Here is a 27,415-nt window from a genome sequence, read left to right on the forward strand (position 1 = left end):
AAACATGTCCCTCAGAGGCCGGGGAATAAAGCTGTGTGGTGCCTGACAGTTTCCTGGGCTCCTCGGGAATAAAACTTGGGAAGGATGCGGGTCCTTGGGCTCCCAGTGTCTGACACCCAGCCTTGGCTCTGATGGCCAACCAGGCATCCCCCGCTCCTGGGGCACCGCGGCAGGGTCCCGCTGTAGCTGGTGCTGTGCAGGAGGGATGGGGCCCGTCCGAAGACGCGAGCGGCGGGAAGAGGGGCCGCGCAGGCTCCGCGCAGCCCCCGCTCAGGCTGCCCAGGGCAGCGCTGCCCTCCGGCACTGCGAGAGGGAAACCTTGACATGTGGCCCGAAAGGGAGCTGTGCTCCTGCCAAAGCTCACGCTCGCACATCCCCAAGCGCTTCTATCTACGGCTTTATGGCAGCTTAAAATAAGGCGTCTGGCACTGGGAATCACAAAACAAGGGAAAAGTCCATTTTTTGCCCGTCCCCCTTCCCGTGGCATCCCGCGGGGCAGGGGGCTGCAGGCGCCACAGCCGGCGGAGCGCAGGGGCGCGGAGGGGAAGGAACAGCCCCTGCCCGGGGCAGACAGCTCTCAATTAGCGCCAATTAACTCAAGAGCCGCACCGGCGGAGCGGGCAGCGGCATCCACCCGCCCGCCCTTGCCCGGCGGTCTGCGGGCTCAGCCGGGGCCGCCCCGCGGGCAGCGCTGCCCCTGGCACAAAGCGCCGAGCGGTGCCCCCCGCCGCCCCCCCTTCCCCCCCGGCTCCGAGGGGCGGCGGGAGCCCGCGGAGGGGCCGCGCAGCGGCCAGGGCGGCCGGCGGAGAGGTGAGGGCAGGGCAGGGCGGCGGGGCCGGCGGGCGGGAGCGCGGGGCCGGGCGGGGGCCGCGGGGGGGGCGGCCGGCGGAAACGGCCGCGGGGCGTCGGGCGACTTGTCCGGTTTGTTCTCCCTCCCCGCAGTGCCGGCCCGTCTCCTCCAGACCTTTGTCTGGGTGGGAAGAGAAAGGATGGAGGAGCAGTGGTGGAAGGGGGAGCTGGCAGCAGACATCCATCAGACCCTGAGGACGAAGGTTGGGTCCCACTTTGTTCCTTTCCCTCCTCCCTCCCCCCCCCCCCCCCCCCGCGCTCCCCGGCCCCCGGCGCAGGGCTGGGCGTCGGGAGATTCGGGTTTGCACAGAGCTCTGCCCTGTACTCTGCTTTCTGACCGAGACTTAGTCAGAACCAAACCCGTGAATACTACCTACAAATATCTGCCCGCGACTTCTCGGTAGCTTTAACTCAGCCGGGGCGTTGATGACTCGCTGTATTAAATGCTGAGAGGATGCTGATGTTAACCTGCAAAAACAAAAAAAAACAAGCGTATTGTAGGATTTTGAGAAAATGTGCTGCTTTCACAATAGATAAATGCTGAAGTTCGAGTAAAAGGTAGGATGCTGTTCCCTGGCAGACTGCGGATGTACAGACGCAGCTTGTAATGGTCTGTCTAGAAGCTGGTGTATCGCTTACACGTGGGTTGGAAGACTAGTAAAATGTCCTGCAATAAGCGAATAGCTGTTTGATTAGCTGGTGTGCTCGTAGGAGAGCAGGTAGAGCTAAGGCTGTTCGGTTACTTTTCACGTTTCCCAGCTTCGGAGAAGCTCTAGATGCAGCTCGCTGGGTAACATGAGAGCGTGTCCTCAGCAAACGCTGGCTACCTGCACTTGTCAGAGCTTTTAAGTCACTAAAGTTATGGCTCCCAAAGTTAATGCTTTGGACATTCTGTTCCCGTCGTTTTTTGTTTTGTTTTGTTTTGTTTTTACAGGCATTTCGCTATGAATTATGTCAGGTGAGTTAATTGTTATCAAGTTTCTGCAAGGGGCTGGTTTGTTCTCGCGTTCTCCAGCCCAGACAGGTGTTCCCGGCCCTACAGCCGAGGCAGGAATAGCTGAGAGAATCCCGTTGACAGGGTGTTCAAAGGTGGGAGAAAACCTTGATTTTTATTTTTTTAAAATTTGTTTACTCACTACTTTTTAATCCACGATTTAATTCTTCGGCCTGCTTTCTGGATGCTTCCGATGACTAGATTGCTAAAACTTCTTCTGTGGGGATGGCTACTAACCTAGGCCACCCGAAATGACAAGAGTTGTTTGAATTCAGAGAACCTGCGAAGAGGGAGAAGGGTCTCTGGGCTGCTCTGCTGCTTCTGCTCTGAGGAAGGTCTACAACTCCTGCTTGGACAATTTTAATCCTTATTCTGCCCACCTTGTAAGGATTCACTTTTTTGAGTGAAGTTCTACATGAGAATTCAGAGTGATTTTTTTTTTTTTTTTTCCAAAAAATGTTCAGCATAAACAACTCAAGTATATTGCTAAGGCTTACATTTTTGATGTCTGAAGCATCAGAATTTACCCTAGAGTGTTGTGGAACTTCTCAAAAGGATTCGTCAGCAAAGTTTGGGAAGATAAGTAGTTTTGAGGTACTGAAGTCAGTTTTATGAGCATGGACCAGTTTTAGGGATGCCTATGGCCACTACATAGAACAAAATAAGCTTCAAGGGTGGCATCCCCAGTAGAGTGTTGGTGTGTTAGTGCATTATTGGTGTATTGGCCTGTTAATACTGATATCCAGGAAGTCTGGGCAATGGTCCCCTCAAGCCAAAATGACCTCTCTGATTTAAGATACTTGCTGAAGAGTTCAGGTCTGGGAAAGCATGTGTCTCAGGTCTTGGGTGAGAATAAACAGGTCTTGGTTTTAGCATGTGAATCTGACAGGAAAGTTACTTAAAGATGCTTGTCCAGGAGGTTCAAGTGCATATTGCACACTATCCCACTTCTTTTGAAGAACACAGAGTCTGGCTTTAAGGTGAGGAATAACATGTACATTTTTAAATAACATAACTCTTTTCCTGAAACAACTGAAGGATCTTTAGAAACACTTTCCCAAAATAATTTAGACACACAAATACAGGAGATGTATGCCTACTCTAAAACAACCCAGGTCTTACGTTAACAACTGGAAAAATTGTTACGCCATCCCCTTCCCATCCCCCCAGTTGGATTTGGGAGTTCATCTTAACCTCATTGAAAGTTGGTGTCCTTTGTGACAGATGTTGAGTGCTGTATCTGATGGATATGTTCTGCATGACAGCAGATACTGAATGCGTGTGGTATACCTGGCTTCTAATTCAGAGAGAGCTGAAAGATGCTGTGAGGCTTTGTGACTTCCCAAAGGCTCCAGCTCAATGCGGAGGAAATTAATAGCCCCTGAATTGTCTGACTAGTAAAATATCTGTGCTGTGATTATTGGGATGTAGTGTTCAGCTTAGCAGGACTGTATTGTGTTAGTTATTGAGCGTGCTGACCTAGTGGAGCAAAACACTTAAATTCCAAAAGTGCTACGCACATCCTTAGACTTTAAATGAAAGGTGGAAGTATTCCCTTGGATTAGGCCAGAACATTAAATCTGAGACTGACCCAAGAAGGAAAATAAAAGTTGGAGCATGCTGTGTGTGTTTGTACTAAAAGAGTCTAACACACACCGAATGAGAAAAGTGCTGTGTGTATGCATTGATATTTTCTGGTACTTCAGCTCCTTCTGCGATGCCCCTGCGTTACTGCTGATGGAAGGGTACTGGTTGTGCCCAGCAGCTCAGTTTTGAGCCTTCCATCTCAAAAACCAGAGACCTCTCAGAATGCATGTGGAACTACTGCAACATCTGCTCAGAGCTCTTCTGTCTGCTTCAGTAGCCCTGAATACTCTACAAATGTGGCAAGCTGAATAACAAGTCAGTGTTGGGGTGTTTTTTTTGTTTGTTTGTTTAAAGTTGAGGAAATACTTTGCCTCAGAAGGCGGTCTGAGTGTCCCAGAAATAAGTGATGTCTGTTTGCGCTTCCCCATTTTTGTGCTTATGTTGGGTTGTTTCCTTCCAGGATATGTTCATTTCCTGCAATTAATGAGAATTACTAGATCTGCCTGCATTTCTCTTTTTATTTATCTTTTGCATAGCTTCTCAGAGCAGGGCCAAATTTTACAGGACTTGTAAATTTAAAAGGTTAATAATTGTAACTTGATTTTTTTAAAGGCTGTCCAAATTACTGTCTGCAGTTACTTTCAGCCAGGTGAGGAGAGCTCATCCTCTTTCTGCTGAAAGTAAACAGTGCTTTGCTCTTAAGTGGTAAAAATGTCCGAGTGATTTCTTCTAGGTGAAAGCTCCTCTACACCTGTCTCCCACCTCCTCTTGATTTAAAGATCTTAATGAGGAAATGCTGTTTACCACCACCATGTGTTTCATTCTGTTTTGACGTGCAGCATTTCCCTCAGCTTTGCCCATGGTGTCAGTTTGGACTGCACTCTCTGAAGCAGGAGTGTAATCCATACAGGGTTTGTTATGAGGGGCCCTTTTCTTCACTGGTCTTGAGTACTGTCATCATGCATTTCTTGAAGTTTCAAATCATCCTGTTAGAAGTAGTGCAGGACCCTGTTACTAACTTTGTTCGGTAAAAACTTCAATAAAAAAATCATGTCCCCTGCACCCAGTGTATGTCCCCATGTTTTCTGTAGTTGTGCCAAAGCACCTGGTTTACTTGACCTGTTGGTAGCATGAAAGTCTTGAGGTAACAGGTACTGTTTTAGCTTTTAGCCTGTAAGTCCACTCTTGTCCTTGTTATTTTAAAGAACTGGTCATTCCTTCAGTGCTTCATTAATTAAATGGTAAGTTTGATATGTTCAGATCAGCCTGGTCCAGCCTGAAATGCAGACTGGTGCAGACTAGACAGCTGCACTCTCAACAGAGGGAAGGCATTAGGGTGTTGTGTAGGTGCTGCTGCTGGGTTTTGTTTTTAAAACAAAATCTGGATGAGAACTTCGGGGGTCCTGGATACCTGTAGACATGTGAAAGGTTTTGTGCTCTTTTCCATTTTGTTTAACAGAGAGGATAAAACATTGACCTTTCATTCTGATGGACCTTTCCAGTTTGAATCAGCTGTGAAATAAAGTAGGTGTAACAAGCATTGGGGTATGTTAAAGGCAGTTTTTTATTCAAGACTGGCAGCCCAACAACAAAAGCATAATCTGTTCACTTAACAGAAAACACACACAAAAAATCCTAGCTTTTGGAAATCAGCAACAACAGCATTACTGCTTGCTGGCTGCAGTTTTCTTCTGTTCTAGATGGCAGCATGTGTATGAAGCTGAAAGGAACAGGTGTCCTAATAAAGTACATGGTTATTCATGATCACTCTTCTTTTTTTCCTTAAAATTGGAACTTCAATTTTCACACTCCTTTCTCTGATCCTTCTCAGATTAGCCACTGAAGTTCTGAATGCTTTGAAGTGTGTAAGAAGAATTTAATGAAATGCTTGATAAAATAGCACAGTGGAACATGTAAAGTAATGAATTTTCAAACACAATACTAGTTCATCTTTCCCACGAATTCAAAATGCCTGGGACTGTTGTGAGAATGTTGAAGGGAGGAGTGGATTCAAGCCCAAAAGAACTTTTACGTAGAGTTGAAATATTGTCGTGGTCCACCACAGTTTTTTTTGTGTGACATCTCAGTAGTATGCCTGAAAATTAAGTGTCTACTCCAAGCTCAGATCTCAATCTCGACAAATGGAGTTTGTGTTTATCTGTAGATATTTTGAAAGACAGAAGTGGGTAGTAGGGAAGATGCATCAAGAGCACAGTACTCTGAGATGGCCTTTAATCTAGGTAAAGGGGGGAAAACTTTTGAAGGGTCTTTGAAAAAGAGTAAGTGTAACAACACTGTGTAAGCCAAAGTCATTGAGTAGGTTGGAACTTGAGGTTCTGTTTTACGTGGCTGGAGTTCTCATTCTTTGTGGGAGTTGGACTTAAAAATGCTGCTCCGTTGGGGTGTGCAGGAACAGTGGTAACACAGAAGAAAATTGTAATTTATAGTGTCTCGTTCACGCATCAGTGGAATGTATTGTAAATCGGTAAGGGTAGCTGCTGGCAGCACTGATCTAGGCAGTGTAGAGTATGCTTAAGCTCTGCCTCAGTCTACCTGATTGGTCACTGTTGAATGAGGGGAAAAATAAAGGATATATTGCCCACATATCCTTCCTATTAGAAAATCCCTGGATTTTAAAATTTCACTGGAAATAATGAGAAGAACTGTCAGACATACTTTTTGAAACGTGATTCTGTCAGGTTCATCTCTTACTCCTACATACTGAATCCAGACGCTGTGCAAGACTGGCAGTTCTCCTAAAATCTGATTGTCTTGTCTAAAACAGCTGAAGGTTGCCTAAATAATTGGAAATATTTTAACTTCTGAGAGATATGGTTATGGCAGGGCTGAAAAGAGGAGTAAGAGATGATGCAGAGAATCCTAGGCTGTCCCTTATTGCTCTGTCTTCGAACAGGTATAATCACTGGTCTCTCTGTGTTGTGTGGCTTGTGCTTGCAGGCAAAACGAGCATGGCTGTTTCAGAGTTCCACCACGGATTTCTCCTCTGTGAGAAGATACATGCTGCTGGCCGTACCCAGAGCACTGCCCTGCCAGTTATCTTTGCCCTCCCCTTTGAGTTTGCATGGCCAGTTTGCATTTAGCTTTTACTAATCTCCATCAGCTGTGCTTTGCTGTGAGACTGTTCACAAACACTAACTCGTAACCTTTTTGAGCCATTAATTAAACTGCAGTCAGCTGCCTAAGCATAGAAACACTTCCCAGCGAGTTTTGTGAGTGATTTTGTTACTGGAAGGCAGAAGGACAGTTTCTGGAGAGTGGGAGAGAATAGCAAGATGTTAGTAGCAGCTTTAAATTGGTAACATGCTACATAGTCTACTGCTAAGAAGCATGCGGAGTGCTCTGAATTTTCAAGCTCCTATAAAAAAAGTATAGTCTAAATTTTTCTTTGTATGTGATCATCTTGCCTTCATAAATCATGTGTTACAGAGCAGTTAGCTTTTAGTGTTTTCTCATGTGTGGTGCAGTAATTGTATCTAAGAGATCAATTTGTCATCTTTCTTCCACAGCTGGAAAACTCTTTGGTTAGAACACAAAACAGGAAGGAGTTTGTCTCTTTCAAAGAACAACTGTTAATAGCCTGCTAGATAAGCTTTCCCTTTATTTTTCATCCACAGGCATTTCTTTTCCTGTTCTAATGCCAACAACTTTGTAGTATCTGTTATTCTTACTATAGGCATTCTTAAGAATCCAGTGGAGGTCACGTACGTGCTATTTTTCTGGAACATGCAACATACAGAGAGCTAAATTATTGCCGAAGTCACCGTGGTTTTTACTAGTTTTCTGACTTAAATACTTGGTAGGCTTCTCACTTTTTTTAAATTTGAGTGCCTTATATTGACACCACACAAGATGTGTCTTTGCGTTTATATAATTTCCCCCTGGATTAGTGAGAATCACGGAGAACGTGTTGAAATTTAAGTTATACTTCACTGGGTATCTTTGTTCATCACTTGGAACCTTTTTTTCAGATTTTGGGTTAAGGTCAGTGTTGAACATCTGTGAGCTGTGGTAGCAGGGGCCGCACACTGGATTCTGTTTACATATCCAGAAACAGAAGTAGATAATAAGATTAAAGAAGAATGATAATGAGGTAAGTATGAAGTTCATAGTGAATGAAGCCGGTGTTTCTGTAGGGGAGTATTGCATCAGCTGTTCCTAGACGTTTCTAGGCTTTACTGATCCTGAGTAGCTCTGGCTTAGGTGCCTCATTTTGCTCCGGCGAAGGGAAGGGGGGTTCCCTGGCTCTGGCCCTGCACAGGGGGTGCGGCGGCGGGCGGGCAGGAGGAGACACCGAGCTGCTGCAGGGGGACGGGGGATGCAGCATGTTTGACCTGTGGCACAGAACAGATCCTGACTGAAGTCCAAGTTCTCTGACATGGTAGAAAACCAGATTCAGTTAACATCTCCCTGAATTTCAGAACCCGAGGCGTATTTGTTACAGCGTTTCATTTCCTTGTCAAAAAGCCTGTGAGTTGTTCTAAAATACCTTGATGAATTCCATTTTTATTCCGAGAACAGATCATTATTAGTGTGACTTATTACCATAATGTCACATCACTTGCTAACTTTTCTACTGATAACTTTTTTTTTCCTGACTGCTTGTCAGTTCATTACTGGCTTTGTATCAGTGGGAGAACAGTTTTACTGAAAAGAAATTGGACAGGAAAAAAAAATGTATGCGTGGAATTTCTTGCCATGTTGAACACCAAACCATCTGGTGTGGTACTCTGATGAAGGTAAGTGCTGGCCTGGGCAGACTGACCCATACCAGCTGCTGCTTTAAGGCAGCTGGAGGAAGCGAGCCTGTTACATTTTCTTCCTCTTCAATCCCGGTTTGGCTGATTTAGTTCCAGTGGCCAGTGAAAGCCGAACTTTCGTGTGGCTGCTCAGCTTTGACGTAAATCTTATTGCCTGGTGGCTCCTTTAGGGATGGATTCTGAAATGCATTTGCTCAGCCCAGTTACAAAACCATCCAAACCAGACGAAATCTTGTCTCCTGAGCTCAGGTAATGAATGGTGCCAGCTGAAGTGCTCTGGTTACCGGTGACGAGCTGTGTCTGCAGTGAGGGAATGGCTCACGTCTGGAGCCTTTCAGATGTGATTGCTGAGGAAGATTTGTCGTCTTTAACACCACTTAAAAAGGTTTACAGAGGTTCTCTTCTTTTGGAAGGTCAGGTCTTGAAGCTGGTAGTAGGTGGCAGCTTAAAAATTGTCTTCACCCTTAACGCTGACACTCAGTCCCAGCCTTACTTTGCAAGTTTTGAGATTAAGTGCTGATCCATTTAAATGCTGCGCTCTGACTTTCTGGAGGCTTTTTGTGGAGAGACACTAATCAATATGTTGAGCAAAGCTTGTTAAGTATTTTCTAAGACACCTGTGAGCCTCTTCTGTGCTGCTGCTTTTAGCATTTCAATGTGGCAATTGCTCAGTAGCCCGGAGCAAAGTTGTTGAAGTAGGTACAGATGAACAGGTCAAAGATAAACAGAAGCAGCATATGAAAGGGTAATTCCAGCAGACATCAGGACTCCCCGTTTCTTCTCTGTTGCTTTACTGGAGATAAGAGGAAAAAAAATAAAGCAATGGAAACGATTTCTTTTATTCTTGATCCCCCAAAGTTCGTTTTTTTCTATAGAATTGTATTTGCTGATCCTGCATCACTATCACCAAAGCAGCAAAGGCATTTTTTGAATTCAGAGGAGTAATTTTTTTTTCTTGATGAACTTATGCTAAGAACCCTGTGGGGGGTTGATGGAAAGGGGTGCATACCCGCAGCCCTGTTGATAACTGTAAGCCTGCTATTTAGCTCTTGCATTGTTACACTATGTACCACTCCCTTTCCTTTAAAAGAAAATCTCATCATTTAAGGCTGATTTGTCAGTGTAAAAGCAGTCCTGTTGAACTACTTATTAGCTGCTTCATGCTATGTGGTGTAGGGCAAGGCTCTTGCCTACACACGGATAATTACCCTGGATCAATTAATACCTAGGAACTTGATCTTGCAAGAAACCACAGCTCTGTTCCTCCTAACATTAATCCTGAAGTTGAACCTTGTCTGTGCTGTCAAGTCTTGTTATACGAAAGCCCACGTGGGGTTTTTTGGCGAATAAGATGAGAATGCCTTTCGCTTATGCCCTTTATTAGTAATCGATTTTCAAAAAATAATTAAAAAATATATATATACACATATATAAAGCCGATGTCTTACAGGGGAGTGAATGTCTGTGTTAAACCAGTAGAAGAATAATGCTCTTGGCTTAAATTCAGTGCTTTGACCGGTCTTTGAATTTTCTAGCACAGTGGGCTGAGTATGAGTTGTTCTGGCTTCTGAGCATCTGAGGTTTGCATGCAAATCTCTGGATCTCTGCTTTCATTCTGAGCCTCTAATGCTCGCCCACTGAACTGTAACATTTAGACATGTCAAATTTTTTGACTAGATGTATAGCTGGAGTTATTGTTTATTTCTTGCATTTGTTGTTATGATCTAAAAAGCAAATTTCACATTAAATATGTATGCTGACCTCAGTATATAGTGTATACTCTGCCGAGACATAGGAAGGACATTTCAAAAAATAAAACCTGAAGATCCTACCAGTCATCTAGAAGAACAAAATATTTCAGAGGTAAACTTGCTACCTGAGCTTATGATAGCTTGAGCTTCATATAGACATATCTTTCTAAAATGTAGTTATTTTAACTGATGTAAGCACTGAGCTTGAAACCATTTCTGCCAGAACATTCGTGTTGTGGGTATGCTATGAATTCCTGCTCTGCACCTCTGTATGTCAGTTGTACTGATGGATTGAAATCTCTGTATGTAAGGCAATCGAAAAATCAAATTTATGGGGGTTTTCTGGGTATAAAACAATGGGGGGGGAACATGTTCCATTGTCTCTCTGCTTTATAAATTGTTACTGGTGGGCGATTTCTTTATAATCCCCCAGTGAAGGCTGTCCCAGGTTTCAAAGGGCTGTTTGCCTGTCCACAGCATGTGTCTGTTCAGTCCGGAATGTGTTTTTTCACTGACTTTCTTTAAAAAGGCCTGGGAAGCAATCATCCGTAACAGTGCTCGGCTTGCTGTCTTTGTAAGCTGCTTCTCGTTCTGGAGCCTCCCTGGTTTCCAGTTATGTGCTCCCCTCTGAGCCTGATTGTGTAGCTATTTTTTCCTGATAAGTTGAACCTCATCGTGGAATGTCTCCTTCCAGGGGATGAAAGGAGCGTGGGCAGCCACCGCACCGGCTGTGCAAGGTGGTGCCTCTTCTGTAAATGGGGAAGCCAGTGCAGATCTTTCTTCTGAACACTTTTTAAAAAAAAAAAAAATTCCCCATTTATTTAGTAGAATTAACTGCTATGTATTGCTTTGTATCGCACTATGAAACACATCTATCTTGCAGCACTGTACTACTTCTAATTTATTTTAAAATATATGTAATAGAAAAAATGACGTATTACCTCAACGAATTACTGAGAGAGTTACCTTGCTGAAACAGTGCTTTTCTAATCCATGCCTATCAACATGTAGTTGGCTCATTTTAATTCAGGTCTGACCATGGTAACTGCATTAGTGTATGACAGTCTCTAAAGTGATAAAGTGTCAGCTTTTAAGTGACGTTAGCTTGTTGCGGGTATTCCCAAGGATCTTCACTCCTTCCTTTAACCTGGTTTTTGCATAGTGGCTACAAACTTGTGTGTAAAAACCCTTGCAGGTGAAGATCTAGCATAGGTAGACCAAAAACTTATATAATTCTCCCTTTAAAATTTGTATATTACATGTGAAATACAGTCTGTCAGTTCCATAACTAGCTTTTATAATGCTGAAATAGGTTACTACAGAAAATACTGGAATGTGATGGAAAATAATTGGAAAAGTGTAAAAAGTCTTATCACTCTCCCGTGTTCTTTTTTTTGTTAATGTCTATTGTTGCTTGCTACAGCCATGCACCATGTGATTTTTTTATTTTAATCTTAGATAGATGTTATTTATGCTAAAGACCCATGCATTTTTTTGGCACAGGATGTAGTATCTTGGGCAACTGAGGAAAGGGCAATACAGAGAAACTTATCTTGCCCTTCTTGCTTATAAAATTCTGTTAAAACCTTACTTAGCAGTCCAGTTTGGGTGAACAAATTTAAAAAGGAGTCCTTCAGGAACAATTTTCATGGCCAGGAAGTCTGGTGTTCTGTAGAAAGCAACAGTGAGTTGTTCCTGGATTAAACTGTAGTTTACAGTGTTTGATGCTTGAAAGGAAAGTGTGTGGATGGCAGAACTTGCAAGGTAAGTGACTGTTAAAACATGCAGTAATGCAGCCCTGATTTCCGAGTCATTGTGCTAAACCTTTGCGATAGCAGGTGGTGGGTGTTGGTTTGGGATGCCAGACACTGAAATGGCATTTGTTTCAGTACCAATCTTTCCTCCCCCTTTTTTTTTTTTTTCTCCATAGGAACTCAAGCTGCCTATGTACAAGGCTCATTCACCACAGATTGGGATGCGCCGATACTTCATTGATCTTTTGACTGTTCTCAGCAACCATTGCAATCTCTGCCCTGTGGCCCGGCATCTTGCTATATATTTACTGGACCTCTTTATGGATCGCTATGATATCACTGTCAAGCAACTGCACATCATTTCATTTGCCTGTCTTCTCCTAGCAAGTAAGTTGGCTGCTGTCTATCAAGGCCTTTTTTTCTGAGCAGATGGTTGTTTTCCTTATATATCATGTGCTGTTTTCTCTGTGTTAACAGTTTCTACCTACTAAAGGTAAGGTGTAATGAAGTCCAAGTCAAGGCATAAAGCAGTCCGTAAATGCTGCTCAACTGTACAGCTTGCACTACACGTCTACGTGCTGGTGTTAATCTAGAGAAGAAATTTTGGGAGCTGAAACTGGGTCAGTGGAAGGGAACAATGAAGATTGGGGTTGATGGGGGCGGGGGAAGTGGCAAGACTGGGAGATGTTAGTTCCAGGGAAGAGTGAGTAGTAGGGAAAGACACCTGTGTAACATGCTGTGGGTGCGTATGCCAGATCATGAACTTTCTGCATACACTGACAATGTAAAAGTATCATCAGCATTCGGGTTAGAAGATTAATGACATCTAAATTAATGACGTGCTTGGGTTAGAAGATTAGCAGTGTCTAGATTAATGACGGCTAAAAGCAAAAGAATTTGTGCTTGTTAGGTAAGAAACAGATAAGAAGGGATTCTTTAAAATAACAAAGCAGAAACTTATCTACCGGCTGCGCGCGGTTAGTAGTATTTGTCGAAAGTGCTGAGAGGAAGTGTTTTTTTGAAATGAGTATGCGCAAGAGCAACATACGGATTTGTTGTTATTTTTAGAATGTATAAGGACTTGTTTTTCTAATAAACTTAGGAGCATGACTGTTAACCATATTGGTGTGTGTCTTGACTCTGGCCTCGTCCTGCAAAAAAGGGTTCCTGTTACAACATGCAGCCTCTCCTGGAGATCCATCCTTGGACAACCTGTGCCCCTGTTGTGATCACTGGGCATAATCAGTTCCTTGTAAATCAGAGCTTTCTTATACCGGGGACAAAGGAATATTGGCTTCTTGAGGCACTTAGTGGATGTGCTGATGCTGGAATGCATATTGCTTGTTCTGGGCTCCTATCAAATAGCTAGGCATTGCTGTGTAGTATTAAAGTTCCCATATTGGCATCCATTTAGCACATGAGCTTGAACATTTGTCATTAGTGCTTTCTCCAGATCTTCTCTGCAGCCAGTGCTGTGCAAGTGGAGGAAAGTGAGACTGGTGCCTCAAGAAATTGCAGTCTACCCCTGCAGACTTAAGAACTCTGTGTCTAGGTTACAGAAGAATTATCTTGCTGTATGCAGAGCAGCGCACTACTGTGGACAACAAAAGTTATGCAAACTCTAGCATTAATAGCTGAAAAGTGCAAGTAGTCATGTCAGTTAAGGTAAAAAACACTGGCAAGACAGAAGCTATTGAGGAAAGAAGGTGATGCTCTACATTTATCCCAATACCATTACCCCAATGGGATTGTTACTGCTTTTCCTTGCTGATTGTGTTCTGGAGAGCTTAATCTGCATTAAAATAATAATAAATAATTTGGTAAGATAATAATAAACCCCCCCATACACTTAATGTATTTAAGCACTGCTGTCTATATGACTTCAGAGAAGATGGTGAATTGTGTGGAGCAGTTACTGGTCCATGTTGCAAAAAAGGCTGATATTAAAATTGGAACAAAGAAAAACGTAGCTGGTTGCTGTAGGTGCAGTCTTACAGGAGCCCAAGGGACTCAGATATTCTAGTTCTGCCAACCTGAACTTTTGGCAAGATCCTTCAGAGCAGTAGGTTGGCAGAAAACTATTCTATCTGGGGAAGTGTTTTCTTTATTTACCAGAGAGGTATTTTTCTGAGGGCTCAGACAAGTTTCCACCTGGTGCAATGGAGGGGAGAGGGGCTAGGGCTGATTTGTAAATTGTTAGGAAACTCTACCCTTAGTTTTGAACACATTGGACTGAAATACCAGGTTCAGGTAGCCTGGAGATTGATGCCTGCTCAGAGGTATACTCCTTCAGCTTTCAGACCATCCCTTTTTCTTTTCTTGGGTAGCTTCATAACTGCAAGATGCCTTGCAGCATTGCTAGTTTTTTGGGTTTAGGTTTTTTATTATTTTGCCAATTGCATGGATGAATTTTACCTTCAGGAAAAGAGAACATAATTTTCTTTAGATAAATCTGACACATTCAATTACACTCCTCCTCCATTTTTCCCCAGCATAATTGATGCTTCAATAATTCTTCTAATAACTTCTCATTTGGATTTAGAGGAAGAAGTTATAGCTATAGTTCAGTGCTATGCAGATAGGATGAAAATGGTACCATCAAACTTCGTATGAATATGGTTTGCCAGCTGCATCAAGAGAAGTGTGGCCAGAAGGTTGAGGGAGGGGATTGTCCCTCTCTGCTCTGCTTTTGTGAGACCCCCCTGCAGTGCTGTGTCCAGCTCTGGGGGCACCAACAGCAGAAGCACACGGACCTGCTCGAGTGGGGCCAGAGGAGGCCACGAGGATGATCGGGGGCTGGAGCACCCCCCTGTGAGGACAGGCTGAGGGGGAGTTGGCATTGTTCAGCCTGGAGCAGAGAAGGCTCCGGGGAGACCTTAGAGTAGCCTCCCGGTACTTAAATGCGCTGCAGGAAAGCTGGGAAAGGACTCTTGATCGGGGCAGGTAGAGATAGGATGAGAGGTAACTGTTTTATCTGAAAGAGGGTAGATTTAGGTTAAGTATAAAGAAGAAATTCTTCCCTGTGAGGGTGGTGAGGCCCTGGCACAGGCTGCCCAGAGAAGCTGTGGCTGCCCCCTCCCTGGCAGGGTTCAAGGCCAGGTTGGACGGGGCTGTGAGCAACCTGGGCTGGTGGGAGGTGTCCCTGCCCATGGCAGGGGGGTGGGACTAGATCTTTAAGCTCCCTTCCAACTTCCAACTCAAACCACTCCATGAACTGTCAGAGTTGGTATACTGGTAAGATCTTGGGCAGAGGCTGTATGAGATTGGGAGAGCTGGACTGTTGACTTCTGTAGCTTCTAGTACTTAAAAAGTGAAAAGGCTTTCAAGATTTTTCTTTATGTAAATGACTGAAGTAAAATGCAACTTTAGGCCACCTCTTTGCAACTGTGAAGCAAAAGGAAGTTCACAAACTGCCCTATGATAGCTCTAGTGGGAAATGTCTTGCAACTTCTGCCTGCTTAACAAAAAAGCAATTTGCTTAAGAGCAGGCCTAAGTCTAGTGAGCTAATGAGGGTGAGAATCCTTCTAAAATTAAGATTACAGGACTGTACATCCTGATCTGGAATTAAATCATCCTTGACAGGAAGGGAAAAAGGCCTATTACTGTAAAGGCAGCTTTCCTACTAAGATGTGGAAACAAAAGATTGAATGCTGAACCAAAGCAGCTTTGCACAGAATGTCTAATTAAATTGTATAGATAAGGTTTAAAATGCTAGGGCTCAGTTTGGAGAGTTTGGGGAGCATAGTAAGCTCTGTTTACTGTCTGTGCCGTCCTAATGTGCAGTAAGGATATTTTTTTGGTACATGTAGTTCAAAGTGATGCAAGTCAAGTCAGGAAAAGCCACTTTACAGTAAGTGGGAATTCCTGTGTTTAGCTTGTTACTTTCAAAATTATATGAAATGGAAGAAAACTTGTACAATATATATTTTTTTAATGTTTTGAGTAAAAGACTCTGAATAAGTCAGAAGTATCAACCTGAAGTCACTTTAAAAGTTCTCATTGTGGCAAAGAATAATAAAACTTGTCTCTCGACTGTTACTGCAAATGTAGTAACTGGAACTTCCTGCAAACTGTTCAGTAACAGTTTGAAGTTGCATGGTTTTGCAGCAGAGGATTGCGGCAAAAGTGCTCTTCAGGCTGTGTTGCAAGACACTTGTACTTTTAAAAATGTATATACCTCTCATGTAGGGAGCAAAAACCGTCTCTTTTAAACTAGTTGTGGTGTTTACATCGTATCAGATGAATGTTTAATGCAGACTGTCTTTTAGTAATTGTTTAAAATGTATTTTGAAAAAACGCTGTTTTCTTCCTGATTGCTTGCTTAGAAAAGAGATTAAGGGTAGTGTGCAGACCACAAGGAAAGTGAGGTGTAGTTAGAGGCAAGATTACTTATTCCCACTAATTACTGTAAGTGTGGGCGTTTTCGGGGATGGGAGGGGCATAATAGAGAAGCTTTTAAACCCACAACTTTTGAAATGGAAGAAACAAACTTCTAAGCTAAATGCAAGTTGAGGAGAATTTTTAAGCTAAGATAAATTGTTAAAAACTTGAGTTTAGCTTTGAAGTTTGTTGCTTCTCTCTTGGATCTAAAGTATCATAAAAACCTCTCTCTCCTTTTCCTTTAACTACAAACATTGCCATGGCCTATTTTTGATAGCATCCAACAGCCATGCTCTCTTGCTGGAGAACATGGTGTTGTGCCGGATGTCCTTCACTTAGCTGGAGCTAATTTGCTGTGTTCTCAAATGCATTTGACTGGCTCATTTGTTTCCCTACTGGATGATGATAGTGCTTCCCACTTAGTTAATAACTGTGAAAGAGATGGAGTGAGTAGATAATACTGTTCCATAAATTGCATTAGCAGCCAAGTAGTGTTCATCCTGGACTTGCTGCAGCTGAAAGTGTCTGGGTGTGTCCCTCTAATCCTCCAGTTATCCGCTAGCCAGAAGATGTATGTTGCTTTGCAATGTATGTGTGACAACTGGGGATAGTTTAACTCCTCAGAACAGCTATAAAAGCTTTGACGTTTACTAATGTCATCAGTGGTTATTTCCTCTGAATCAGTTCTGTAAAAGAATGGTAAAAATTGTTCACAGTAATCTAGAGGTGAACTGAAAGCTACTGGGGGAGGGAAGGAAAAGTTGCTGGAAAAATTGATGTCACAGTTACTTTCAGAATGTATTTAGAATAGTCTGTCTCCCTTGCATTAAGGGGAACTTTATGATCTAAATCAGAATCATAAAATAAATACATGTCTGTAATACAGAAAGACCTGGTCCATATGGGTGTTTTGGCTAGGTACAACTGTTAGAGGACAGAGGACCTCCTTTTGAGGTCCAGCTGTGGTAATACAAGAGGTTATAAGTTCCTGCTGCTGAAAGATCATCAGTGAAGTCCAGTGGCTTTAATTGCTGAAGACAATCCATGTGTCCTGTGCTTGAAGTTAGTGATTGCTTAGGTTGACTGCTGTTAAGTTGGGAAGATGCTGGCTTTTGGTGAGAGGTAATGCTGGGCAGCTGGGACCGGTGGTCTTCAGGCAAGCCAGCAGGATCTCGAGCAGGATAGTTACCAGTTCAGCTGCACAGAAGCCAGGATTGCTCCCTCTGCACCAGGCTATAGGTGGGCTGTGTTCACTTGGCAAAGAGGTAAGTGACTGAAAATATTACTGCTTTCCTTTTCCCCCAGAGCACCCCAGTTGTTTGAGTAAGCTCTGATTTTTCTCCAGACAAAATCAGCTGGCTGATGCTCTCAGTAAGTGGATTGATCTAGTTTAACTAACACTTTGCTTGAAGGGAATTAAGGAACTTTCAGTTTGCCTCACCTGGCAGCTGAGGAGGCAGCCCCTTGTAGAGCAGCACTGTTGAGCAGCAGCAGGTTGTAATGTTCTAAACTGCATCTTCATCGGGCAGTTTATTACAGAAAATGATTTCTGATACTTTAAGGTACTCTATCCCTAAGTGCTTTGTTAGAAAAAAGGATTGTGTAAAGATACTCCATCTGCTTCAGTGTTAGATATTTGGCTCAAATTGCCTGCGGAAAGCTGTGCAAACCAGTTGCCCCGAAGTACCTGAGATGTGCTGATACAACCCATTCAAATGGTCCAGCTGCAAGAGCAGTAAACTCTGGGGAGAGAGCAAGCACCTGGGCAGTAAGTCTTAAATTGCTGCAACTGTCTTCTGTGAGTTTTGTAAATGATATACTGGGGCTGTACTAGGTGTATCAGTATAGTTAAAGCAGTGCAGGTTTTGCTTGTTGCTGTAAAATCCTAGCTGGGTCTTAAAAGCTGTTCCTCTCTTCCCTGAAGAGCTAACCCTCTTCTGTTGCAGGTGCTTCAGGACCTGATAAAACCAACATCTCTCAACCATTCAGTGGCATTGAATGTTCCAGCAATTCTAGTTCTTATGGACTCTCTTCCTCAGGAGGGTTCTGCTGCTATGGAGACATGATAACAGTTTTTAAATTTGTTTTAAGCAAAGCTAGCTTACTGTTCAGCACATCCAGTGATGCATTGCTTCAGAGTACTTGGGTGCTTCTTGTAGTTTTCCTGGCTTTATTTTGCCCAGCTCCTTAATTTGCCAGTGGATTCTCAGCAGTTGAGTTAACTCAGGACAATGAAAGAAATTAGAACAAGAAAAGATGTCTGTACTAAATGGGCCGAATTTAAAGCATGGGTGATCTGATACAGAGAAATGATTACTTGTTTTGAGATTTATTTACTTATAGAAAACTGTTTAGCTACTTATTTACTTACTTAGAGTGTTTTTAATATTGTTAAGAATCCTGCTTGCTCAGACTGTTCTGTGAAATTTTACCAAGGACTACAGTATTCATCAAAATAAAACAGTTTACTGTGAAAATCTACCAGGGGCTACAATGTTCAGCAAAATATTATGCTCTGTCCTTGAGAAACAGGTGGCTGACACTAACTCGTTGGAATTTTGCTAATGAGTAGAGATAGTCATAGATGCATGGTAGAAGTTCTATTGATTCCCTTAGATAAGATAGAAAAATAAATCAGCTGAAAACCACTTTTGTTATTCAAGAAATTGGCCAAGAGAATCTGCGCATGCTCCGTGGAAGAAACAGGGTGAGAAAGACTACGAGCCTTCCTCCCAAAGACCCCCAAAGACGACCACCAGGAGGCAATGCGCAGGTGCAAAGAGAACATAAACTGCTGACACCATGCTTTCTAACTAACCCAGCCCTACTCATGCATATGTATGTTTGTGTTATGTAGCCCAGTATGGATATCCACACTCTATAAGTTTTGGTAAAATGTGTGGTGGGTGTGCAAGCTTTGTGGAGAAATCTCCTTGCACCCCGGCTGGAGTAAACATACCTGCTGTATAACTCTATGTTGTAGAGTCTTTTTTCCACAAATCAGTTCCTTTATCACCTAATTCCCCACTGACTATGTGGAGCTGTTGTGAGACTTCAGGCAGCTTTTCTATTGGACTGTGCTTTGTGATCCATTCTCCATTTATTGTCCCACTTTCACAAGCAGGTAACTGTTCTAAGACAGTTGAGCTGTTTTCGGTGAAATATAATAGTGGGTTGCAGTCCAGGATATAGATTAGTGCAAAATTTAGTCTGTAGTCTTAAATTTATATTTTTAATTATTTCCCTGTTGCTGTAACACATGGAATATTTTCTTCAGTAATTAAATTTTACTATAGTAAGGCATTAAAAACTTGGGTGCCTTGAGCTAAGTGGTTTGCATGTTTGCTAGGTATTGTACAGACAGATGAAAGACACTGCAGAAAAAACAATTAAGCAGGCTACCTCTAAAATAGCCTCTTTCTTGCCTTGCTTAGAGGACAGTTCGAAGCTGTGTTTGTATCTGGGAGTGACATCAGAGTGAATCTCAGAAGTCTGTTGTACCACCTTCTGGAACAATGTAAGAATAAAAAAAAGTAGCCCTTCAGCTTTGTAAGCAGCTGTAGGTCTTTTCTTTATGCTGGGCTAGATGGGCTTGATAGGTTTATCCTTCTTTTGGACTGATTTTAATTGTTTGTAGGACAAAAAGTACTTACACTTTAATGACTCCTTAAATTGGCAGTCCTTTTTGTTCCTTGGTCTTCTCAAAGACTCTGAAAATGTAATAAAACAAATTGCCTGTATGTCCTGTTTTTGTTTTGCTACCCATGCAAAACCCCAGGAAGATCACATCACCTGCCCAAGCCCCAGCATGCTGCCTGGCTAGGTGTGCATAGTGACTCGTGCCTCCTACAGTGTCTGAATCGGTTCTTCAGGGTACATTTGATAGTAGTGATGCTTCTGAGACCTTTAGTTTTTCCAAATGAAAAGCTGGCATGGGTTGGTAGGCTGTTTTGATAATGTGATGAATGTACTAATGAAATGTATACTTTAACTTAAACCCGTTTCCCTTGACAACAGGACTTACTCTGGCTTTCATTCATCAAAACAGAAGTGAATGTGTAGCATAAAAAGCACTCATTTTTTTCCAGGGGAGCATCTGATTGTAGAATTCAGAGTATCAAGTAACTTGGAAAATCTTTGCATCGTTAATTGCAGTAATAGCACACACTCTCAGAAATGTCCCAGGATGCCCTCATCTCTTTAGAGTTTACATGAAATGTTGGTAACAAATGTAAAACTACATTATGTTCATCTTATTTTATTTATCCTTTTGACCTCAGTAGGCTTCCTTGTATAAAAATTTGCATCATCCGTATCTTAAATTAAGCATTGCTTTAAAGGCTGAGATTCTGTTACCTCAAAACAAAACTATTTTTGAGGGCAGTGGTGACAACTAAATGGTTTTATCAGTAACTGCAGCTCAGAACACAACAGCGAACTTTTAATCTGAAGTGTCTACAGTGGCATTTCAAGAGCATGTGAATGACTCATACACAGTTCTCATGAACTTCTAACTACAGGCTCCAGGTGATAATGTAGCTGAAACAGCTTTGGTTTTCTTCCCAAAGAGTGATGTTGATTAAATCAATCAGTATTATTTGTTTGATTAATACTAGACTTACAACTGTCTTGTCTGAGTCTTTAATATTCTTGCAGCAATTGTGTTGGAAGCCCTGGTTCTTTCAGCATAAATGTGCTTTGCATAGAATCTCAGTTTCTGGTGTAACTGGAGGAACAAAAATAATATATACCAATATCTTTAAATTAGGGAACTGGAAAAGGACACAGTGCATTTTAAAAACATCTTAAACTTGTTCTTTCCCAGCTTGCCTCTGATTTCTTTGGTCTGATGGAATTAATTAACTTTTGCTCTTTTGCAAGTTTCAATTTAAAAATAGGTGGGAAGTGCTTGATAAACTTGGAAGCAAAGGGTTTAGGTCAAGGTGGAATTGGGAAAGAAAATGTGGTCAAGGTGCTTGTATATTGCTTTGGAAAGTAGCTTATTCAAATTTTAGTTCATTTGAAGCAAAACTTCTGAGTTGATTTCTCTCCCTCCATTCCCAGCTCAGTTTTGGAGCCTTTTTTCAAATTAACTAGCTACATTTATACTCAGTGTCTCCAATCTGCTGCAGTGGCTGCTGTTATCTAACATTAAAGCTAGGAATTAGTGTGTTGAAAAGCAGTAGGGGAAAAAGAATAAATAACTAGTAATCTAAATCACTAAATTTAGCTGCTGTCAATTTTAACTTTAAAAGAAAAATTATCTTGATCCAGTCAAATAGCTTTGCCCTCTGGTATGATACCTTCCCAACACTCTGTGCAGCTAGTCTGCTCTCCAGACTATAGTCTAACCTCTTGAAGTTTCCAAGGTTGGGTGTGAAGAAGGAAGGAACTAAACTTGAGGAAGCCAGAATGACAGGTCTCATCCTTAGTATCTTGGGCATGCAGTGGTTTCTCCAACTTCTGCTAGCATACTCCTTAAATTCCTTATCAGGCTGTGACATCACCTTGGGAAAAAACCAAAAGGCTAGCTTTTCTCTCAAATTTGATTTTTCTTTAACAGTTCTAAATTCAGGTGACAAGGAGATTCATGACTGTGTATACAGACTCCTGAATTTTACAGGCTTTTTTACTGACAGTGTGCCCACAATCCTTTTCTGTTCTATTTCAAATGATGGATGAATTTTGTTTTAGATTGTTAACGTTACGCTCTTTCATGGTAGGGTGGCTTCTATATTACATTTTAATGCATTTCATATCTGTGATACCTGAACAGGCTCAAAGATGGAAAATCCATTTTTAAATGTGTTAAAAAGACACTTAAGCTGCTAACAGTACAGAAAATTGTCAGGCTTTTAATACACTGGAGACACTTTGGATGGAACTGCTGTCCTAAGTGGATAGCAAGATCTTCCTTTTAAAATAATTTTCTAGTACATTACTTGTTTTAATTGTTTTTAGATTTGAGAATGCTCTGCTAATATCCTGTCAATTGGTCTGTGTTGGTAAAGGAGGATTCTTACAGAGGCAATGGAAGGACAACAGAAGCAAGAATCAATTGTGGAAAATATGCCCTCAAGAACAAAGAGGAAAAATAACTACAATACTTCCAAGTAGCTATGGGTCTGGATTTTGCAGCAGAGATGTTCTTTAAGCTGTATTGGAAACTTATTACTCATGATTGTTTGTTGCTAGGTCTTGAACAAGGAGTGGCTGGTAGACAGGTCATTTTAAACGAACAGTGTGAATTTAAGAAGACTAAGTTCCTTTAAGTTTGCAGCAAAGTAATGCTGCTTTATTACTGATCCTGGGAATCAAATCTGGTATTGGATGCTTTTTATGAAAGAAGGGTAAGATCCTGTTTTTCTGTACAAAGTGACAGCACTTTGTAGCTACTGGTGAAAATTGAGTCATTCTAGAGACTACTGCTGTTCTAGTAGGCTTGTAAATAAAATTTAGAAAAAGGTGCAGCTTTGCTCAGCTATCTTGGCTCTGAAAATGTATGCTCTCTCCTAGCCCCATAGGAATTATTTATGTTAATCATTTGGTGACAGTGTACTTCTCAGCCTTTCAGTGACTTAGCTAATAAGGTTCTCCAAGACCGGAAGGAACGAAAAGAAATACTGAAGCAGCAAGGGCAAAGGTGGTGTTGCCCAAGGGTTTTTAATGTCTTCCTTTTTGTAGCATATGCATTTAGCTTCCAGATTCCTCAGTATTAGATCTTCCTTTGCCATATTTTTCCCATACTGCTTGCCTGGCACTTGATTGAATGCCCTTCAGCAAACCACTTCCACTTATTGTCAGAAAAACTATCTGTAATCCTAATGAGTTTATAATCTTGGCTTTGGCATCAATACTACACAAACAATAAAAAAACCAAACAAACCAAACAAAAACCCACCGAAAAACCCCAAACCATGAAAAGGATATAGGAATATGTTGACCAGTCTGTTGTCTTCTTTTCTACTTGCACTGTTGTACATCTGTTGTCCCATCCTTCTTTAAAAAGCACTTTTTATCATTAGACTTTCTGGTTTGGGGAGTGTTCTTTGGCTTTTGGGCACTCAGTCATAATGATAAATCTTATCTGAAAACCATCTCTTCTGGCAGGTAAATTTGAAGAAAAAGAAGATAAAGTTCCAAAGTTGGAGCAATTAAATAACCTGGCATACATGTGCAGTGTGAATGTGGTATTGAACAAGAAAGACTTGCTTAGAATGGAAATGCTGCTTCTGGAAAATTTCAACTGGAACCTCTATCTACCAACACCTGCACACTACATTGACTACTACCTCCATGTGTCCATTGGCGAGAATGACCTTCACAATGGCTGGCCAATCACCTCACTGACCAAAATCAAAGATTTCCTGGAGAAATATGCATATTATTTCCTTGATTTCTCAGTGCAAGGTAAGAGGCTTAGTTTTATGCTAGAATGATCTTACATTTGGCAAAATGCAAAACTGAAAGAGATAAGTGCTTTAAAACTTGTCATACTATGAATTGCCAGAATTTCTGTGCAGAATGGTTTCTTTGCATCTGTTTCAGATGGCAAATGGTACGGTGTCCTTTCCTTGTGCATAAGCCTCTTGTCTCTTCATAAATGTCTAGATGAGATCAAATTTTTTCTTCAGCATAGAACACTAATTGGTGAGACTGGCAGAAATGGGACCTAATTTTTGATCTGCCACAGTAAGTACTGTCAATTACAGACCTGATACTATGCAGTTCAGTATAGGAATCTTTTTTAATGAATTTTTTTGCGAGTCCTGTGCTGCAAGACATGACATATTTAGAGTGATGGGGCTTTTAATGATTTGGTTTGCAGCACTGCTTGCAATATCTGCCTGTGTGAGAGGCAGTGAAAGCATCCTCATAAGCTGGGTTGAACACTAATGTAAATAGGTGTGTAATTTTCAATACCTAACTTTAAGTTGAGACCAGTCTACAGATTTCAGCATAGTCCAATTCATGGCTTTTTCTGAAATGAAAGAAAATACAGTGAAGCTTTGATAGTAGTTATAAACAAGTAGTACAGAGATCTTCAGGTAAGCTTCATCCAGTTTTGAGAGGCTTTTTCTTGTTATGAGTTAATATTCTGCGTAGAACAAATTTGTGCATTTAATTTGGTCCTGTTTTGCCATGTAGTAAGCTCACTGCGGTGATTATTAAGAATATAATTCTTGCTCATGTTTTTCTTTTGTAGATCACACTTTCCTCCATTTTCGTCCATCTCTGATTGCTGCAGCTTGTGTATGTGCCTCACGTATCTGTATGCAGATTTCTCCTGCCTGGACAACACAGCTTGAATTGCTAACGTGTTATTCCTGGGAACATCTTGCCCAATGCATTGAAATGATGCTTATGTAAGATGAGAAAGAAACCTGTTTGTGCTCTTAGGAAGATGTTGATACTTTTTTTTTAGTTGTTTGTCTAGAATTAAGATAGTACAATATTACATCTTCAGTTTGGGGAGAGGAATAAAAGGGGAAGAATGCAGGTCCCTTTACTAAATACTGTCAACAATATTTGCAGTGCAGAATGGAGTGCACAATTTAGCGTTCATTATGTTTTCTTGTACTGATTGTCTGTCTGATTGGATGAAAACATTTTCAGATGGTTGACAAAAGTTTCTTCCCTTTGTTTTCTCATTGTACCTGCCATATACTTGCTGCAATGAGACACCAGTGTATCTCTAGCTTTGAGAATACAGTAGGGAGACATTTCAGAACTGTTTATTTTTTTTTTCTGGTAAAGGACGTGACTGTGATGCATCAATACTGGTCTGTTATGTGAGCACATACAGTCTTAATAGAAAATAAAAGAAGTTTAATAAAATGGTTTGGGAGTGATGGTGGAGCTTTCAAATTCCTACTTAAAGCAGGGCCAACGGAAGCTAAGTCAAGTCTAGTCAAGTTTTTACTATTTCCAAGGATGGAGACTTCCTAATCTCTCTGGGCAACTTGTTCCAGTGCATCATCATTCTCATGATAATCAAAAGCGTGAAAATGTTTCTTTCTAATACCTATCAGGAATTTGCCTTATTCCTTTATAGCTGTGCACTTCAATACTCTGGAAATACTTACACAGACTATTTCAAAATAGATTTGTGTTGTGGACTTAGGGTTCTAAGATAACCAGTCCATCAGTAAAAACATACTTGTGATGCAAAAGGATCCATAAACCTGTTGTTAGTGTGTGAAGATTGCAGCAGGATAATTCAAAATTAATTGTGAAAGCAGCTGAGGATTACCATATACAGCTAGGGCCAAAAATCTGATTATGTACCCTGACTGGTGAAGACTTTGGGATATATGCGTGCTCTGTGAAATTCTCTTTGATAAATCTTACTTAATTTTTTTTTTTTTTTTCAGATATTATGAGAATGACATTAAAGAAGCCAGTAACATAAAAAAGCAAGTAACAATCCAATATCAAGAACAGGAAGCAGTGGGGAATCTGAGCCATCAAGCCACTACTCAAGTTCTCTTCCAGCAATCCAGTTATCACCCTTTAGCCCAGCATTCAGCTGTGCTTTCCCAGTTCCAGTCGCCAGTGCAAGATTTGTGCTCTGCTTACCGTGACTCCTTGCAGGCCCCCAGGCCCAGCAGTGTGCTCGCTGGGCGCGCCGGCAGCCCGCTGCGCTCCTACGCAGCAATTCAGGGCAGCCTTCGGCCGCCTGCCCACACGCTGCCCATCCAAACGCCCGTTGCCGTGCAGGTGGCATTGGGAACAGAGCCCAGACACTGCATTTCCGTGGCTTATGGCAGTAGTTACTTCAGTGGTCATCACTCGTATGCAGCTGGGTGTTTTGACGGGTAAATACTCATGGGAGAAAAGGGTGATGTGAAGAGCTGAAGAAGATACCCTGTGAGTGATACAAGATGTCTATCTGAATGAAACCATGAAGGAACAGAATTCTTATGAGTCATTCAGAGGATGTTGATCTGGATCTACTGATCACTGGAACCTCGGTGCCTTTCTGCCAAGGGTTTTACCCTTGGCTCTTAATGAGAGAGAAATAGAAATTAATTAATATACCTCAGTCAGTGTCAGTTTCAGGAATCTGCGTAGAAACCCTGTGGAGATTATTTCCTTCCAGTCTTCACTTAGTGACTTGTCAGAGTTGGCTGAAAGCTTGTGTTGAAGAGTTACTGGCTGGAGTGTTTGAATTTCTGACAAAGCAGCAGTGTACCTAGGGGATGATGTTGGAAAACACGGAGTGCTCTCCTTCTCTCCCAGTGATGTGTGGCTTGAATGAACAGTGTCGGCTTATACTACTGGAACCTTCTATTAAAATATACTGAAATTGGTATCAGTTAAATATGAACTTTTATGCAGAAATCTGTGTAGAACACTTAATTTTCTTTGAGCAGAAGTGATAGTTCAGGAGTAAGACTTTAGAATAAAAGGAAAAAAATGAAGAACAGACCAGAAGACTATCAAATTATTTTTGACTTAAAATTCTCTTGGAAGCTAAATGTGGTGCTGCTGAGTGGAACATCACTCTGCCTTCAAATATTTTAGAAATAAAACCAAAACCTTAAATCATCTCTTCGATCTTTAATGTGCTGCTGCTTTTGAGACTGGAGATTATAGTTAGTAAGACTGTTCATGAGCTTTATCAGGGATTTAATGTTACTTGAAGAAATCCTCTTGGAAGAACTGAAAGGTTCACTGCCTTCAGTTATTTCATCTTTTGGTCTTGGTGACTTGTGGCAGTTCAGGCTTGGGACAGAGGAACTGGTGTTAATGGGGGCAAGAATAGGGAACTGGTTAACTCTACTGTGAAATTAGAGTTTGATTGCAGTGCTAGACAATGACTGACCTATTTTTTTTTTAAATACCATCTTATCATTCTCTTGAAAAATGTAACTGGTAAATTGAAGATCATGTCGCTTCTTCACAACTAGATGCACACCTACTGTCACATATCCAAAGGTTTTTTTCTTGACTGAAACCAGGGATGATTGTTCAAAAAACTCTGTAGGCTTTTTTATGTTAATGTAGATATTTGCAACAAATGGACTTCTGCAGATGTGAAACTTCAGTTTTGATATATGCAACCACTATTGTAAGTTTTTTTGAAGGCAGTACTCTTGGTTTGTCCTTTCTCTGAAGGTCCTCAGGACAGCAATACAAGTGATGTGCAATATGTATGCTTTTACTGACTTGGGGCAATTTTTTAAAGTCACATGTCACGGTGCTGTTTTAAATTATATTTTTAGAGAATTGTTTTTAAGGGTGTTTTAGGGTGGAGGGGAAAAACTAGCCTGCATGCTAATGTGTGCTTGTGTAACTGTGTCTGAGAATGCAACTTT

The 27,415-nt window shown here is 41.7% G+C and overlaps 1 protein-coding gene across 1 annotated transcript; it reads left to right on the plus strand.

Annotated features, from left to right (window-relative positions):
- The first annotated feature begins 962 nt into the window (after window positions 1-962).
- On the plus strand, window positions 963-25,916 carry CCNJL (cyclin J like). The gene is made up of 5 exons (XM_074916217.1): window positions 963-1,052; window positions 11,890-12,100; window positions 23,205-23,504; window positions 24,301-24,460; window positions 25,469-25,916. The coding sequence occupies exons 1-5, from the start codon at window positions 990-992 to the stop codon at window positions 25,914-25,916; spliced, it is 1,182 nt and encodes a 393-aa protein (XP_074772318.1). The 5' UTR covers window positions 963-989.
- The last annotated feature ends 1,499 nt before the right edge of the window (window positions 25,917-27,415 follow it).

The sequence above is a fragment of the Athene noctua genome, chromosome 12 (genome assembly GCF_965140245.1).
Source record: "Athene noctua chromosome 12, bAthNoc1.hap1.1, whole genome shotgun sequence".
Classification (NCBI taxonomy): domain Eukaryota; kingdom Metazoa; phylum Chordata; class Aves; order Strigiformes; family Strigidae; genus Athene; species Athene noctua.